This window comes from Mya arenaria, chromosome 11, assembly GCF_026914265.1.
Source record: "Mya arenaria isolate MELC-2E11 chromosome 11, ASM2691426v1".
NCBI classification, from domain to species: Eukaryota; Metazoa; Mollusca; class Bivalvia; order Myida; family Myidae; genus Mya; species Mya arenaria.
In genome coordinates, this window is record NC_069132.1 from 71,175,605 (window position 1) to 71,189,295 (window position 13,691).

General features: G+C 33.7%; 1 protein-coding gene across 2 annotated transcripts; it reads right to left on the minus strand.

The window, feature by feature from the left end:
- Positions 1-499: 499 nt before the first annotated feature.
- LOC128209736 (transcriptional adapter 2-beta-like) lies at positions 500-13,163 on the minus strand. 2 transcript variants are annotated; one of them, XM_052913913.1, is made up of 16 exons: positions 12,937-13,163; positions 12,760-12,819; positions 11,647-11,747; positions 11,208-11,299; positions 10,949-11,002; positions 10,588-10,691; positions 10,214-10,286; positions 8,130-8,337; positions 7,790-7,869; positions 5,833-5,904; positions 5,030-5,097; positions 4,709-4,767; positions 4,492-4,523; positions 4,144-4,253; positions 2,480-2,542; positions 500-2,179 (listed from the first exon to the last, which is right to left on the minus strand). In XM_052913913.1, exons 1-16 carry the CDS (start codon positions 13,027-13,029, stop codon positions 2,057-2,059), a joined length of 1,392 nt encoding a protein of 463 aa, XP_052769873.1. In that variant the 5' UTR covers positions 13,030-13,163; the 3' UTR covers positions 500-2,056. The 2 variants fall into 2 exon arrangements, with proteins under 2 accessions (XP_052769873.1, XP_052769874.1); XM_052913914.1 differs by lacking the exons at positions 500-2,179; positions 2,480-2,542 and adding an exon at positions 3,495-3,587.
- Positions 13,164-13,691: the final 528 nt, after the last annotated feature.

Below are 13,691 nucleotides of genomic sequence, written 5' to 3' on the forward strand. Positions count from 1 at the left end.
ATTTGCATTAATTACACTGCCAACATAAATACAATTCTACAGAGGACTATTTAATGAAAGAAGACGTCATGTTAACCTTTTGTAATTGACTTAATGACATGGAATAAAAACTTCTCTAAGATTCGACCTAGTGACCTTTGTTTTTGACCTGTTCATAAATGTTCAGACAAGTATTCTGACAAAGTTTCATAACAATTGGATAAAAACTATATTGACTTTAGAACATGGAATCAATCTTCCTGATTTGACCTAATTATTGACCTGAGGTGACCCATATTCATAAATCTTAAAGACAACATGTAGAGTATACCGGCAAAGTTTCCTAACAATTGGATAAAACCAATGACTTATGAAATACAGAATTGTTAACGCCCACCTGTTTTTCGCCATTCTGTAACTCGTAATTTTTTGTTGAAAATACGACTAATAATATTAATATGCTTCTCATTAAAATAACACTTTCTTTCAAGAACAATGGATACAATACAAACACAGCTGATAAATATTTTTAAATTTTATTATTTTTTCTCATCATTTTAGCTTTTTTTGAGCAATTAGCTCCATAATGACATAGTATAAAACTGATGTGCAATAGAAAACATTATATGAGGATGAAGTGAACCATTTGAGTGTATGCCCATCTTTAGGTTAAAAACATACTTCAAACATTCATATAGTGCATTTAGATGCATCAAGCATACACACAAAGAATAAAAAAAACACAAATAAATTGAATAAACAGAAACCGCTTTGGAAATATTGAATCTGCCTGGACAGGACGTAAATCTATTTGGTTGAATAAATAGTATTTTCAAGATGCATTTAAGTTTGAAACATACAAATTTTAAGAAAACTATTATATAATACTCATTTGATAATTATATTAAATACATCTATGTAATTAACCGTAACATATAAACTTGTACTCAATCATCAAGTATAAATCAACAAAAATAAATACTAGTAACTGTTTCACTAACAGCATATTGTACATACTAAGCTGTGCGAGAAACCAAACAAAGAGACCTTTTATGCATCCATACATAAATAAATATAAACATTCAACACTTGAGTAAAAATAATAACTAAAATATGACAAGTTATATCAAGGTATACAATTGACATTCTATAGCAAAAATATACATTACTTTTTTCAAGAAAATAGCTTCATAGGTTTTGTAACTTTATAACTTCCAAATTTATAAAATAACAAGGCATAGGATTAAAATGTTCTGGTTCTTTTTCATCGCAATATCTTTTGATTTTGAAGTAAAACAGAGTGATTTGAGCGAACACAAACGCTCGTCTTTTCGGGCATAACTGAACAATTGGTAAAGCCGGAATAATGGGTCTTGCTGTACATGTACGTATTGTCTATGGCAATATGTGCACCAAGTTTTATGTAAATATCTTGAATGGTTTTCAAGGCAATGCCATAGTTGAAGTTTTTGCGCGCTGACAACCAACACTAACAATATCTTCGAAAAAAATGGAGATTCAAAAATGTTGAAACAACTGACTATGAGAACAAATGGATCTGTAATGAGAGTTGATTAGATGACCAATGATGCAATGAAGGAAAAATGCAGGGATATCTGAACACAATATCTGAATATCAGATGTGGTACTTAGTTTATCTTGCACAAACCAATGCAAGCATCACCTACAGAGTACTCGCACAGACTTCACCTTGGAAGCCATACCTATATGAATAAATATTGTATACACTCCTGGGTACATTCCAAATAAAAACACATGTCCAATACCTCAGACAACAGCAAATTAAATACACTTAACAGTCTCTGTTCATTTCTTTTAACCTTCCAACTATACAGACATTGACCTAAGCAGTATAAAAACATTCCAGCAGCTTGTTCACTGCTTCTAGAATCCACACATGGTACATACACAATAAAAAGACACAGACATGGAACCCAACAGTTAACAACCCCTGCCGGTGGTGCAGGGCATCATTCCGGGGGACCGGCTGTGTGGACAGTGGGTATCACAAACATGGAAGGAGGATCAGTATATCACAGTGTGCTTGTCAGGTAGCTCAAACATGGCCTATCCAGCCATTGTCCTCAAGGAAACTCATAATGCGTCGACGGTGAGTCTTGTCCTGGTCGCTCGGGTAACGCAGCTTAACCGGGAAACCATTACGCCGCTGAAGGTAATCCTGGAACATACAGACAAGATGATGATGCAGGGTAGATTTCAATTAATTTATGTAAAACTAATAAGGTGTTGTTACGCATTCTTAAAACTATATCACTGCATCCTTTTTCCTCTGAACAAAGCATGATTAAATCATGAAATAATTGTATAACAAAATGCTGTATGTAAGCTACACCTGTATCTTCACATCTTTTTTCGTGACAAAATTAAGATTTTTCTAGTATATCCCAGGGTACATGAAAGAGCAGAATGTTATAACGCAACAAAAATGCAATGTGAGTAATTAAGCTCAAATAGGTACCTTCACAATACAGGTTTTGACGGTCATGTAATTGGCTGGAGTCATCCCAATCGAGTTACAGAGCTGAAGAAAAAACAATCAAGTTACAGAGCTGAAAAGATCAATAATCGAGTAACAGAGCTAAAAAGATCAACTAACGAGTTAAAGAGTTTTAAAGATCAACTAACCAGTTACAGAGCTAAAAAGATCAACTTACGAGAAACAGAGATAAAAAGATCAACAAACGAGTTACAGAGATAAAAAGCTCAACAATCGAGTTACAGAGCTTAAAAGATCAACAAACGAGTTACAGAGCTTAAAAGATCAACAATAGAGTTACAGAGCTTTAACGATCAACAGACGAGTTACAGAGCTAAAAAGCTCAACAATTGAGTTACAGAGCTTAAAAGATCAACTAACGAGAAACAGAGGTAAAAAGATCAACAGACGAGTTACAGGGGTAAAAAGATATAAAAAAAACGAGTTACAGAGCTAAAAAGATCAACTACCGAGAAACAGAGATAAAAAGATCAACAAGCGAGTTACAGAGCTAAAAAGCTCAACAATCGAGTTACAGAGCTAAAAAGCTCAACAAACGAGTTACAGAGGCAAAAATATCACATTTACAGAGCTAAAAAGCTCAACAATTGAGTTACAGAGCTTTTATTAAAGATCAACTAAAGAGAAACAGAGGTATAAAGATCAACAGACGAGTTACAGAGCTAGAAAGGTCAACTAACGAGAAACAGAGGTAAAAAGATCAACAGACGAGTTACAGGGGTAAAAAGATATAAAAAAAACGAGTTACAGAGCTAAAAAGATCAACTATCGAGAAACAGAAATAAAAAGATCAACAAGCGAGTTACAGAGCTAAAAAGCTCAACAATCGAGTTACAGAGCTAAAAAGCTCAACAAACGAGTTACAGAGGTAAAAATATCACATTTACAGAGCTAAAAAGCTCAACAATTGAGTTACAGAGCTTTTATTAAAGATCAACTAAAGAGAAACAGAGGTATAAAGATCAACAGACGAGTTACAGAGCTAGAAAGGTCAACAATCGAGTTGCAGAGCTAGAAAGGTCAACAATCGAGTTACAGAGCTAGAAAGGTCATCAATCGAGTTACAGAGCTTAAAAGATCAACAAAGGAGTTACAGAGGTAAAAAGATCAACGGACGAGTTAAAGAGCTAAAAAGATCAACGGACGAGTTACAGAGCTAAAAAGATCAACGGACGAGTTACAGAGGTAAAAAGATCAACGGACGAGTTAAAGAGGTAAAAAGATCAACAGACGAGTTACAGAGCTAAAAAGATCAACGGACGAGTTACAGAGCTAAAAAGATCAACGGACGAGTTAAAGAGGTAAAAAGATCAACGGACGAGTTACAGAGGTAAAAAGATTAAAAAAAACGCGTTACAGAGCTAAAAAGTGCTGAAAAGATCAATCAATGATTAACTAATAAATTAATCTGGGTCAAGCAAATACATTTGAATGTCTGAAGAAACTGTGCAAGAAATCGAACGAAGAAAAAAGAAAATATCACATGATTATATTTCCTCATGAAGATCTGTTTCCTAACTTTGCAAAGAACAGTAATACAACAATACTCCGTAAGACCATGAAGTACAGTAGCAAGCTTAAACTTTTTAGGTTGCATATTTCTATGCAATATATGCAGCATTTACCTTTTTCTCTGTGCTAGAGAGCAGGTCGTATCCGGGACAGTGTGACATTTCCCGAACAACCTTCCAGTCTTCGTCACCGCTGTTTGACCAGCCGGAACACAAGGGCTTTTCTGAGAGAGAACACATTCATTAATATGCATTGTAACTTATAGGAACTTAATTATGATTTACAACAAACTTTCTGGATAACTAAATCTGTACCATACAACCAATATTAAGTAACCAAAGCATAAATACTTTAAATAGTTCTTACATATTATGAATGACAAATAAAAGAAGAAACCAAGTTCAAGTTCTGCTTAACTCTCAATAAAAAAACTTTTATTGAAAAACATTTAAATGACTTACCGTTTTCGTCTATGAGTATATCGAAGTTTTCGCTGAAACATAGAATAACATAAAATAACATCATGAACTTGAGCACATTGAAAACAAGGCTTTATATCCAATATTCATAAATAAGTCCCGCTCGTTTTTTTCTTTTACATACATGGAAAATATACTTTTATAATTTAACAATATTTAGTGCAAATTTGAAACAAGATAAATCTATGAGTATTCTCACCTTCCGGCGGTAGTGTTTTTTGAACCCGTTGAATGCCGTTTTTGTGGAGGGAAGTTTGTCTGAAACAATGTTTGCTAATGAAAATTCACACAATTATTATTTCAATTAAACAATGAGAAAATGCTCATTTATACACATACATTTGTCAGTAAGTATACTCTTCTGAACAACATATATGCATTTCAACATAGGACTTACAAAAACACAATAAAATGCAGTGACTGTGACATTTAGAACGGTAATGGAGGTGCAGCATCTGACGGCGTTAGCAAGATTACAAGCAGAACAAGGAAAGAAACTGATGACAGTTTGAATACTCACTAGCTTTTTAAATTTGGTATCTTTCTTTTTGTCTCTTTTCATTCTTTCTTCCTCAAACTTTTCTAATTCTGTGAAATATACGGAAACTAGAATTATTTAAAAATCTGGATTTTACCATTTATAGAGAAGGTAATAAACCATTTTGACCAATAAGAACTATTTTTTTAATGTATGATTTTAGTTCAATGATACTTAAAACAAGAGCAACACATTTGGATGCCAACGCTCGTCTGTTTTTCTCAGATATAGAAGGGTTACTAGTTACTACTTGTGAGATGGTGAAGCCAGAGCTCCTAGATCAGTCACAGTTAACAAATGTACCAAGTCACAGGTCAATATATCAATCAGTTTTTTGAGATGGTCAAAGCTTTTCGTTTTTCCCCATCACCCCTGACAACACCATCAGGACCATGATTACTACCTAGATTATAATATTTCTTTTGAAAACAGACGAGCTAGAAAAAAAGCTCATTTGACTATGAAAACGTTTGCTTTTATCAATATTTGCTTCCTTTTGGCCAATTTGGTTTAAAAATAGAAAATTTGAAACAAAAACAGTTACCTAGATCCCAAATTTATAATTGTTTAAAAAAAACACCACGCTTAAAGGTAAGAAATCCAAAAAGAGACACTTTTTTTTCTTTCAAAACTGTCAAAAGTCTCTTGAATGCAGCATAGTGAAACAGATCATCATCAAATGGCTTACTGTGATTAGATTAGCGTAGTGAAAAAGATCATCACCAAACAGCTTTCTGTGATGAGTTATTGATCATTAGCAAACATGGCACAACGGTGTTACATACCTTCCAACTTGGTGATTCCATTTTTTCTGAGGTGGATTAACTCCTTTATTCTTGCTTTCAATTCTTTTTCCTCTGAAATATAAGAAAGATCATTTCAATTAAAACTGAAAAGGTAAAACATTCAAGTACAACTCAGTTGTGTAAATGTATTTAGTGTTTTAGCTAAAGCGGAATGGAAGGGCGGCCCGCCCTGCCCTTTTTTGACTCCGCCCCGTTGCCCCTTTTTACATGCCCTGTCATATTTTTTCCGCCCCCTTGCGCCCTTCTGGCCATTCAGATCGTTGTTTATCACAAAGTTACGCCCTAAAAGTATTTCATTGGTCAATGTCGCTGTTTCCTAATCTATCACAGATCAGTGCGTGCTAAGGCACACGACCGTCATCACCGCGGGTTGGATTAACGGTAATTCACGCTTATAATCATGGTGCTAATTGATGTTCATTATGACACATTATTCCTTGTCAGAGACATCGAAGTTGTACCTCTAAATGTCGATCTTTGATGCCGATGTTGTTACAAATTTATTTAATTTAGCCATTAATAATCGCATATCTCCTAATCACATAATTGGGTCGTCTATCATCCAATTATCGAAACGTCCCATGTTAACCAATCAGAGAAGACACTGGTCAAATGATTAAAAGTTTGTTAAATTGCGCTAGAAAAAGCGAAGAATTGATAAAAAATGTTGTCAAACATTAGTAAACAATTGATACTTGCAGTGTAAAAACAAGGCACACTTTTTAGAACATTGTTTTGTTTGAAGCAGACGGTCATTGAAAAACAGAAGGTGGCGCTAAGAAAATCAAATACTCAAAACTTCATGACCAATATTTGATAGTTTTTGTTTTGAATGTTCATAATGAAAATTTGTTTTGTAATCTCAAAACTTTTTTATTTGCTTTATATAGCGTTTACTTACAGAATTTTTCCTCATTTGTACGATGTTTAAAAGTAAAAGATTCGGCGAGTCACCGCCATTTTGTCATAACATTTTTCGGAGTTTATTTCTCGATTTTCTAGTTCTATTATTAAGTGTTAGTGAGTTTTCAATGAAGGATAGAGAGTTTAAATGTTATTTTGTTTTAAAATGTCAGCATATTGAACTTTATTTAACCAAAGACAAGTAAACAACAGCAAAGCTGAATGTGACATTCGTACCCTATCCTGATCGTACCAAAACAAGATTCGCCCCCTGCACTTAAATAACAGCTCATATAAAGGCCATTCTGATTGTTTCAAATGGTATTTTTTAAATGTCTTTGTTTTTATTTTAGACGCTTTTTGGAGGTAAACTATACATTGCAAAAAGGAGACTCTAGACAAGTACACTTTTGATAGGCCAAAAAAGAACACTTTTTTTAACATTCCATCTAGTAAAACCAAATGTGAATTTAAAGTTTTGTGGCATGGCACAATATTTATCTCAGGTTTTACGATAAGTATCTCTTCTCCTTAAAGTCTCCCCACTTCTCCCTAATTTGAAAGGTGGGAGAAGTGACTTCTCCAAAAAAAATCAGCCTTGTGAGAGCCCTGGTGACAACAACCCAAGATGTTAAAGAAAGTGTCTGAAGTGAAAATGAACAAGAAAGAAGAATTAAGAGTATTCTGTAGGGATATTACTACAATGTGTGCATGAACATGCATGTGCTTTAATAAGGTACATGATCGTTTTACAACAATACAAAGCTAATATTGTGCGCATTGTTTTCCCATTTAAGAAAGCACCATGCCCCTATTTTGGCCCACCCTGCCCTTTTTTGGCCCACCCTGCCCTTTTTAATTCCTGGCTAAAACACTAGTATTGACAAATATGTCTAATGGCTTATGTAAATATTTGCCAGACAACGATTCTAAGATGCGACATTACCAAACTAATAACAGTACCTTAGTTTTTTTCTTCGAAAACATACACTTCAGTTCAACTACATTGGAAAGTTTTAAACCTAGAACTTACTTTGATGGTTTTCAAGGAATTCCTCATGTTCTTTACAGGAATGGCACTGAGCAAATGGTTTCATTGTTTCCTCCAAATCACTGAAATAAATTGGTAATTGCTGCATTTTTTGTTATAATGGCTGTACAGTAAGCATTACCCTTAGTGAGGCATTTATAACCTGAATAAAATCTAGCAAGGTTTCTCGGAATGCACACATGACATGACAGTTTGTCATTTCTTGAAATCTATTTATTTGATGAAATTTTAAAATCAACCCTTACACGAGTATGGAATGACCCTATTGAATTTAATGGGGTGTGATGGCAACAGTATATTTCAGATAGTGCATTTGACTTACCTGTCCCATTTAGCTTGTTTTTTCTTCACAGCAGGGGACTTTGGATGAGGTGATTTGGCAAGTTTGACTCCAGGAGTGGCGGCTGCTAGAGTGACAGCTGCAGCCTGAGCACACTCAGTAATCAGCCCGTAATCTCGTGCAAACTGTTTCCGTCTGTCACGCTCTTTCAATCTTAGTCTGTATCTTTCTACATGAGCTAGTTTTATTGCTGCAAAAAAAATAATATATAAAACATACTTAAAAACACTGTGTTGGAATCTGGACAAGCCAACCCACAAAATGCAAGTGATATTTCAATTTTGCCTGTGACTTTTTGACACAAAATTCTGTTTAATCAATGATAACACTTTGGAGACAACATAGTGTGATGTATAAACATGCATTTTGTGTCTTCTAAAAAATGCTGGACCAGCTTATACATGTGAAATACTTGGTATACCATAATGGTATGAAATCAATGGTCTGCAATCATACTGGAAAGGCAATCTTTTGGAGATTAAATCAAAATGAAGCAGCTGTCTATGTATTTGGTAAGGACATTTAATATCTTGATAAAGAAATAGATCTTGGTTTTGGGAGTTTGCAAATAAGCACAAAGGCTACCTGCAAATCCATAGTACCGTAATTTTTTTCGTTGTCCGAATTCATAGAAAATTACCATTTTTACATTTTATCTACATACATGTATGTTAAACCCGCCTTTTTTCTTCATGTTTGCATTTTACCACTTATTAATTTATCCATAGTTATCAATGGTTATAAACTTATTTATAACGCCTATAATTGTAAATCCTTCATCAAATTAATTAAAATCTCAATCACCATTTTATACATGCATTGAAATGAATAAACACCTATCGGCTTCAGATCAAACAGTCACACTGTGTGAAGTCACATAACTCACAGTTATACCCACAAGGATCTCGTGGAGAGCATGGACATTGTTATGCAGGATTAATGTGTCTGAGGGGTGTTTTCAATTGTAACTTAAGTATTGCATTTCTAAATATCATTGAATGTGTTGACTTTTATTGATGTTTCAATGAGTATATCTGTACGATTAATGCTTCATACAGTCTATAAATGTGGTACAAGTTTCAAAGTTTATTGACAGATCGTTTTACAAACATGTCATGTCTTTGTTTTCTTAATCCCTTGATTGCCCTGTTGTTTCTTTAATCCTCCAATAAATATATCACACTTCCTTTTTCTGCAGGCAATAAATCATTTAGGATGATTAGTAACCAATTAACTTGTAGTGGTGTATACGGTTAGGTAATTTAGCCAGGCAAATACATTGTAAGGATAAAGATCAATAATCATTGTCTGTGAAACTTAGTAACTGTGAAAGTTATGATCGATGTCCTTTGGGTGTCCAGAAATTAGGTACGCAAAATAAATTATTTTTGAAAATAATTATGGGTGTCCGAATTTTTAGAGTGTCCGAACTCTAAGGTGAATTACAATACCATACCGCCATACTGGTTGGTACCAACAAAAACGATGTAGTATTTTTAACATTTCAGTGTCATTATTAACAGTGTCAAATTCATATTGAAGCATTTTAAATGTAGAAATTTTACAACAAAAAAACACATTAAAACGGACTCTGCATGCTACACGTACATGAAAAGTAATTGATTTTGTGGATATTTTTAGCCTTTTAAGTATACAATGTCAGATATCTTTACAATTAACTGCACTGCAAGTAGATCTCATAGTAATTTCAAATTAGCAGCTAAACTTTATTCTATGGAATCATTATCATTTATGCAAAAATACACTTCACCGGCTATCAATTCAAACTAAGTATAAATACAAAATCCACTTTAAAACACAATTAATTCTTTTATTAAAAAAAAAATATGAACTACTTAAACTGATGTACTGGCGTACATCTGAGGTTGTTTTCAGTGCAACTTAACAATTCTATTGAATTTCATTTATATGTAATTCATTGACCAGACAAGCTATAATTAAGGAAACAATTAGCCTCAAATCAATGTCCTCTTTGTGCATTTGAACAAGGAAGAAATGAACACATGAGTGTTTGTATTGTTCTATTGTTGAAAGTGTTAGCTCACCAATATCTAAATCATCATCATCATAGTTCACCATCAAGCTGCTCACTAGAGTCTCTGCATCATTGTCATACTCCTGCAAAAATAGTCAGTAAATCATTGAAAGAAAAAAACCCATTAATACTCAGAAAGTGACAGGATATCTATAACTTGTTATTATAATGAACAAACTGGATTAATACACACACTGACAGCATTAACAATTTTCAAAGATTTTGGAGAGTAGAAATGATGATTTGAATCAGTTGGATTTACATTCATTCTGATTTAATTTTGCTGAATGTAACCTTGATGTTGGGAAGAAAAAGTGGTCATTTTGTTCTTTACAAAATATTTCTTAAAATCCTTACATTGTTCTTTGAGAAATAACAAGTTACCCGTTCAAAGTCGTCCCTGAGTGGCATGTATCCCAGGGCGTGCTGCTCTGGAAGACTCAGGTCCACGGGATGGACGGGGGTTGAGATACTTGGAGACAGGGGACCTGCAACACTCAACACATATAACAATGCAAACATACATATAAAACTGTCAACACAAAATGACTCAGTGTCTGGTCACCACCTTGTTTTCAACTTAGAATTGACTCTCCAGATCAACAGACAACAACTTATGACATGTACAACAGAATGGTTTTAAATAACGTTTAGTACACAGGTTTTAGACATCTTAATGAAAGCCATGCTTATGTCTATTTTGGTTTAAAAACATATTTTATTAGTAATATAAACTTTCCCTTACCATCTGGACAAGTGTGGTCTGTAACCTTCGGAGTTGGGTCAAACTGGTATGTTGCTGAAAAAATAATCGATGTTACGATGTTATAACAATCGAAGCAACACAATCCATGCATATTGTGACAATCATACACATTTCACACTGATATTATATTCAAATAACATGGATAAACAACAAGTTGATTAATTTTAAATATGCAAATCAAAATATCAATAATAAATTAAACTTGGTTTTATGATCGTGTAAAATCATTGTCACTAACCTTTTCCAACGTTTCCTTTGATGTAATAGGAGTTATAATGGTATTCACTCTGCTCTGGACTCTTGCTTTCCACATGATTTGCCACATCTTCCCTGTGATATGAAATATGTTACATAAACAATCTTTAAAACAAGGAAATAAATAAATACTACCTAAAACGAGATTTTCTTCAAGGTAACTTGCAGACACTAAATTTATCCCTCTGATTTGTATTGCATTGTTATTGTAGAGAAAAGACAGACTACAGTCCCTTTTTTCATTCCAAATGTGTTTGTCTAAAAGCTTCTTTGAGTAAAGAAAGCATTAGAGTAGACAAGGTGTTTGTCAACAATTGATACATTCATTTGAAAAATAAGTTACATTTGATATAAAACAAACATAGTACATTAACCTTTTAAGAATTATGTTTAAATAAAATGAGTGTATCAACAACCAATACCAGTTTCCAAATCCAAACTGTTCTACAGCATCCAGTAGCATTGTTTCTTCCGCCAGAGTCCATGGTACCTCGCAGCTAAAAGCACCAACTACAGGACCCGTCTGCAAAAGAGGACTTTAAATAATTATTAAGATAAAATAATTTATAAAGCCTTTAAAGATGCTGTGGGAAAATAGAAAGCATATATGTATTAAAGGCTTTGCCAGCAGTCAAACTATGAGAACAAGCCACAATTTATTTATCGTCTGATACTATACATGACAGGGTAACATAAGCTATGATCAATCACAATGTATATAATTACAGGAAGTGACATTCACTTTTTTTGTAAGGTGACCGACAGGATCACCTACCGCCCAAAAATGGTGACCTATAAAAAAAACAGAGTGTGCTGCAATATTTTCCCAACAAACAATGTTATATGTTTGAATACATATAATTTATTGTTTTAATAAGTCACACAATTCATATCGTGAAAATGTGTGGCAGAATTCTCGGTCAGACATTAATTAGACAAACGGACCGGTCTGTTGTTTTGCTTGGACTTTCTTTAAGATAATGTCATTATTCATTGATTATTCATAAAATTAAGGGCTGACAATTAAACATGATATTGTCATGTTTTTAACGCAGATTTCCTTCTCTGGATGTACATGTACAAGCCAAATACTGCAGAAAAAAACACTGGCCCATTTAAACCAGGCAGTCAGTGTCTGCTATACATGAAGAGATTGCTATATTGTTTATCAATATAGAAAAGCTTTGTAGTAATTTCTGTTTTCATTGGACAATGAATAAAATATATAAAATCAATGCAGTGGCAAAGTGTTTCTATAAGGTGACTTGTCGGGTTCCCTAGCCAATTGGCTGTGGTAATACTGTAAAAAAAAAAAACGGGCGTCTCGGGTCTCCGCCAAGTTTGTGCCGAGACCAAATATTGGCAACCAGAATCGATACTAACACACATAATTGATACTGTATCGCTGCAGAATGCAGTACAAAAAACAACCAGTGATTTAGTTGGGTAAATATATCTATTTACTATAATGGAAGGGGAGTTGTATGAAGTGAACTTTTCAAAGTGAAAGTAGAACATCAGAAGTGCCGCCATACCGATATGCTATACTGGTGATCACTTCTATGATTTGCGACCTCTGCACCAAGTGAGAAGCACTGAAATCATATAAATGCATGTTTATCATATGTTTAATATACATTCTGCTTTACAAAATCGTATAAATTCAATGCATATCGGCTAAAATTAGAAAAATCCACGCCGTGACGTCACACCTGTAAACAAAGGTCGATATTTTGGCAGTCCAAGCATTTTATTCCATGGCCCTTAATTTCGCTTTGGCAGTTATTGCACTCAAATACTGACATTATAGACGAAGAATTAGGGATTATTCTATCATCTGGCGATTGTATTTTGAACGGATTGGTTCAGAAATATGAGTAATTTGGACAAATGTCTTCTCGCCGCATCTTTGTTCCTTCTCCTAAACTGTCTGACGTCACATTTCCCACAATGTTTTCCATTTCCGGTTATTGAAATTTTAAACGTTGTGAAAATTACTTTATATTTTATACAACCCGTACATGACCGTACCGAAATTTTTCTCGTGTCAATCCTTAAAAAATGCATAGATAGATAAATTTATTCGTGCATATTTATATGTCATAGTAACAAACCAAATATCTCATAAAGTTATATCACAGACTGTTTAACAAAGAATAAGAGATGATATCTATACTAATTCACAACATCATTAGAATGCTTTGGAATGCTTATGGTGTGGTAGTTGACAAAATACTACATTTCTGTAAGTTAACTGTTGACCAAAAAAACACACCCTTTTGAAAGTAATTTTACATGGGAAAACCACTATTAACTTATTTTAATATAGGGTAAATAATAATAATAATAATAATAATAATAATAATAATAATAATAATAATAATAATAATGACAGAAATAACCAGTAGAAGTGCAAGAAATACTTTAATATTTGGGGCCTGACCTAGGATGTCCCCGGGTTGCGGGG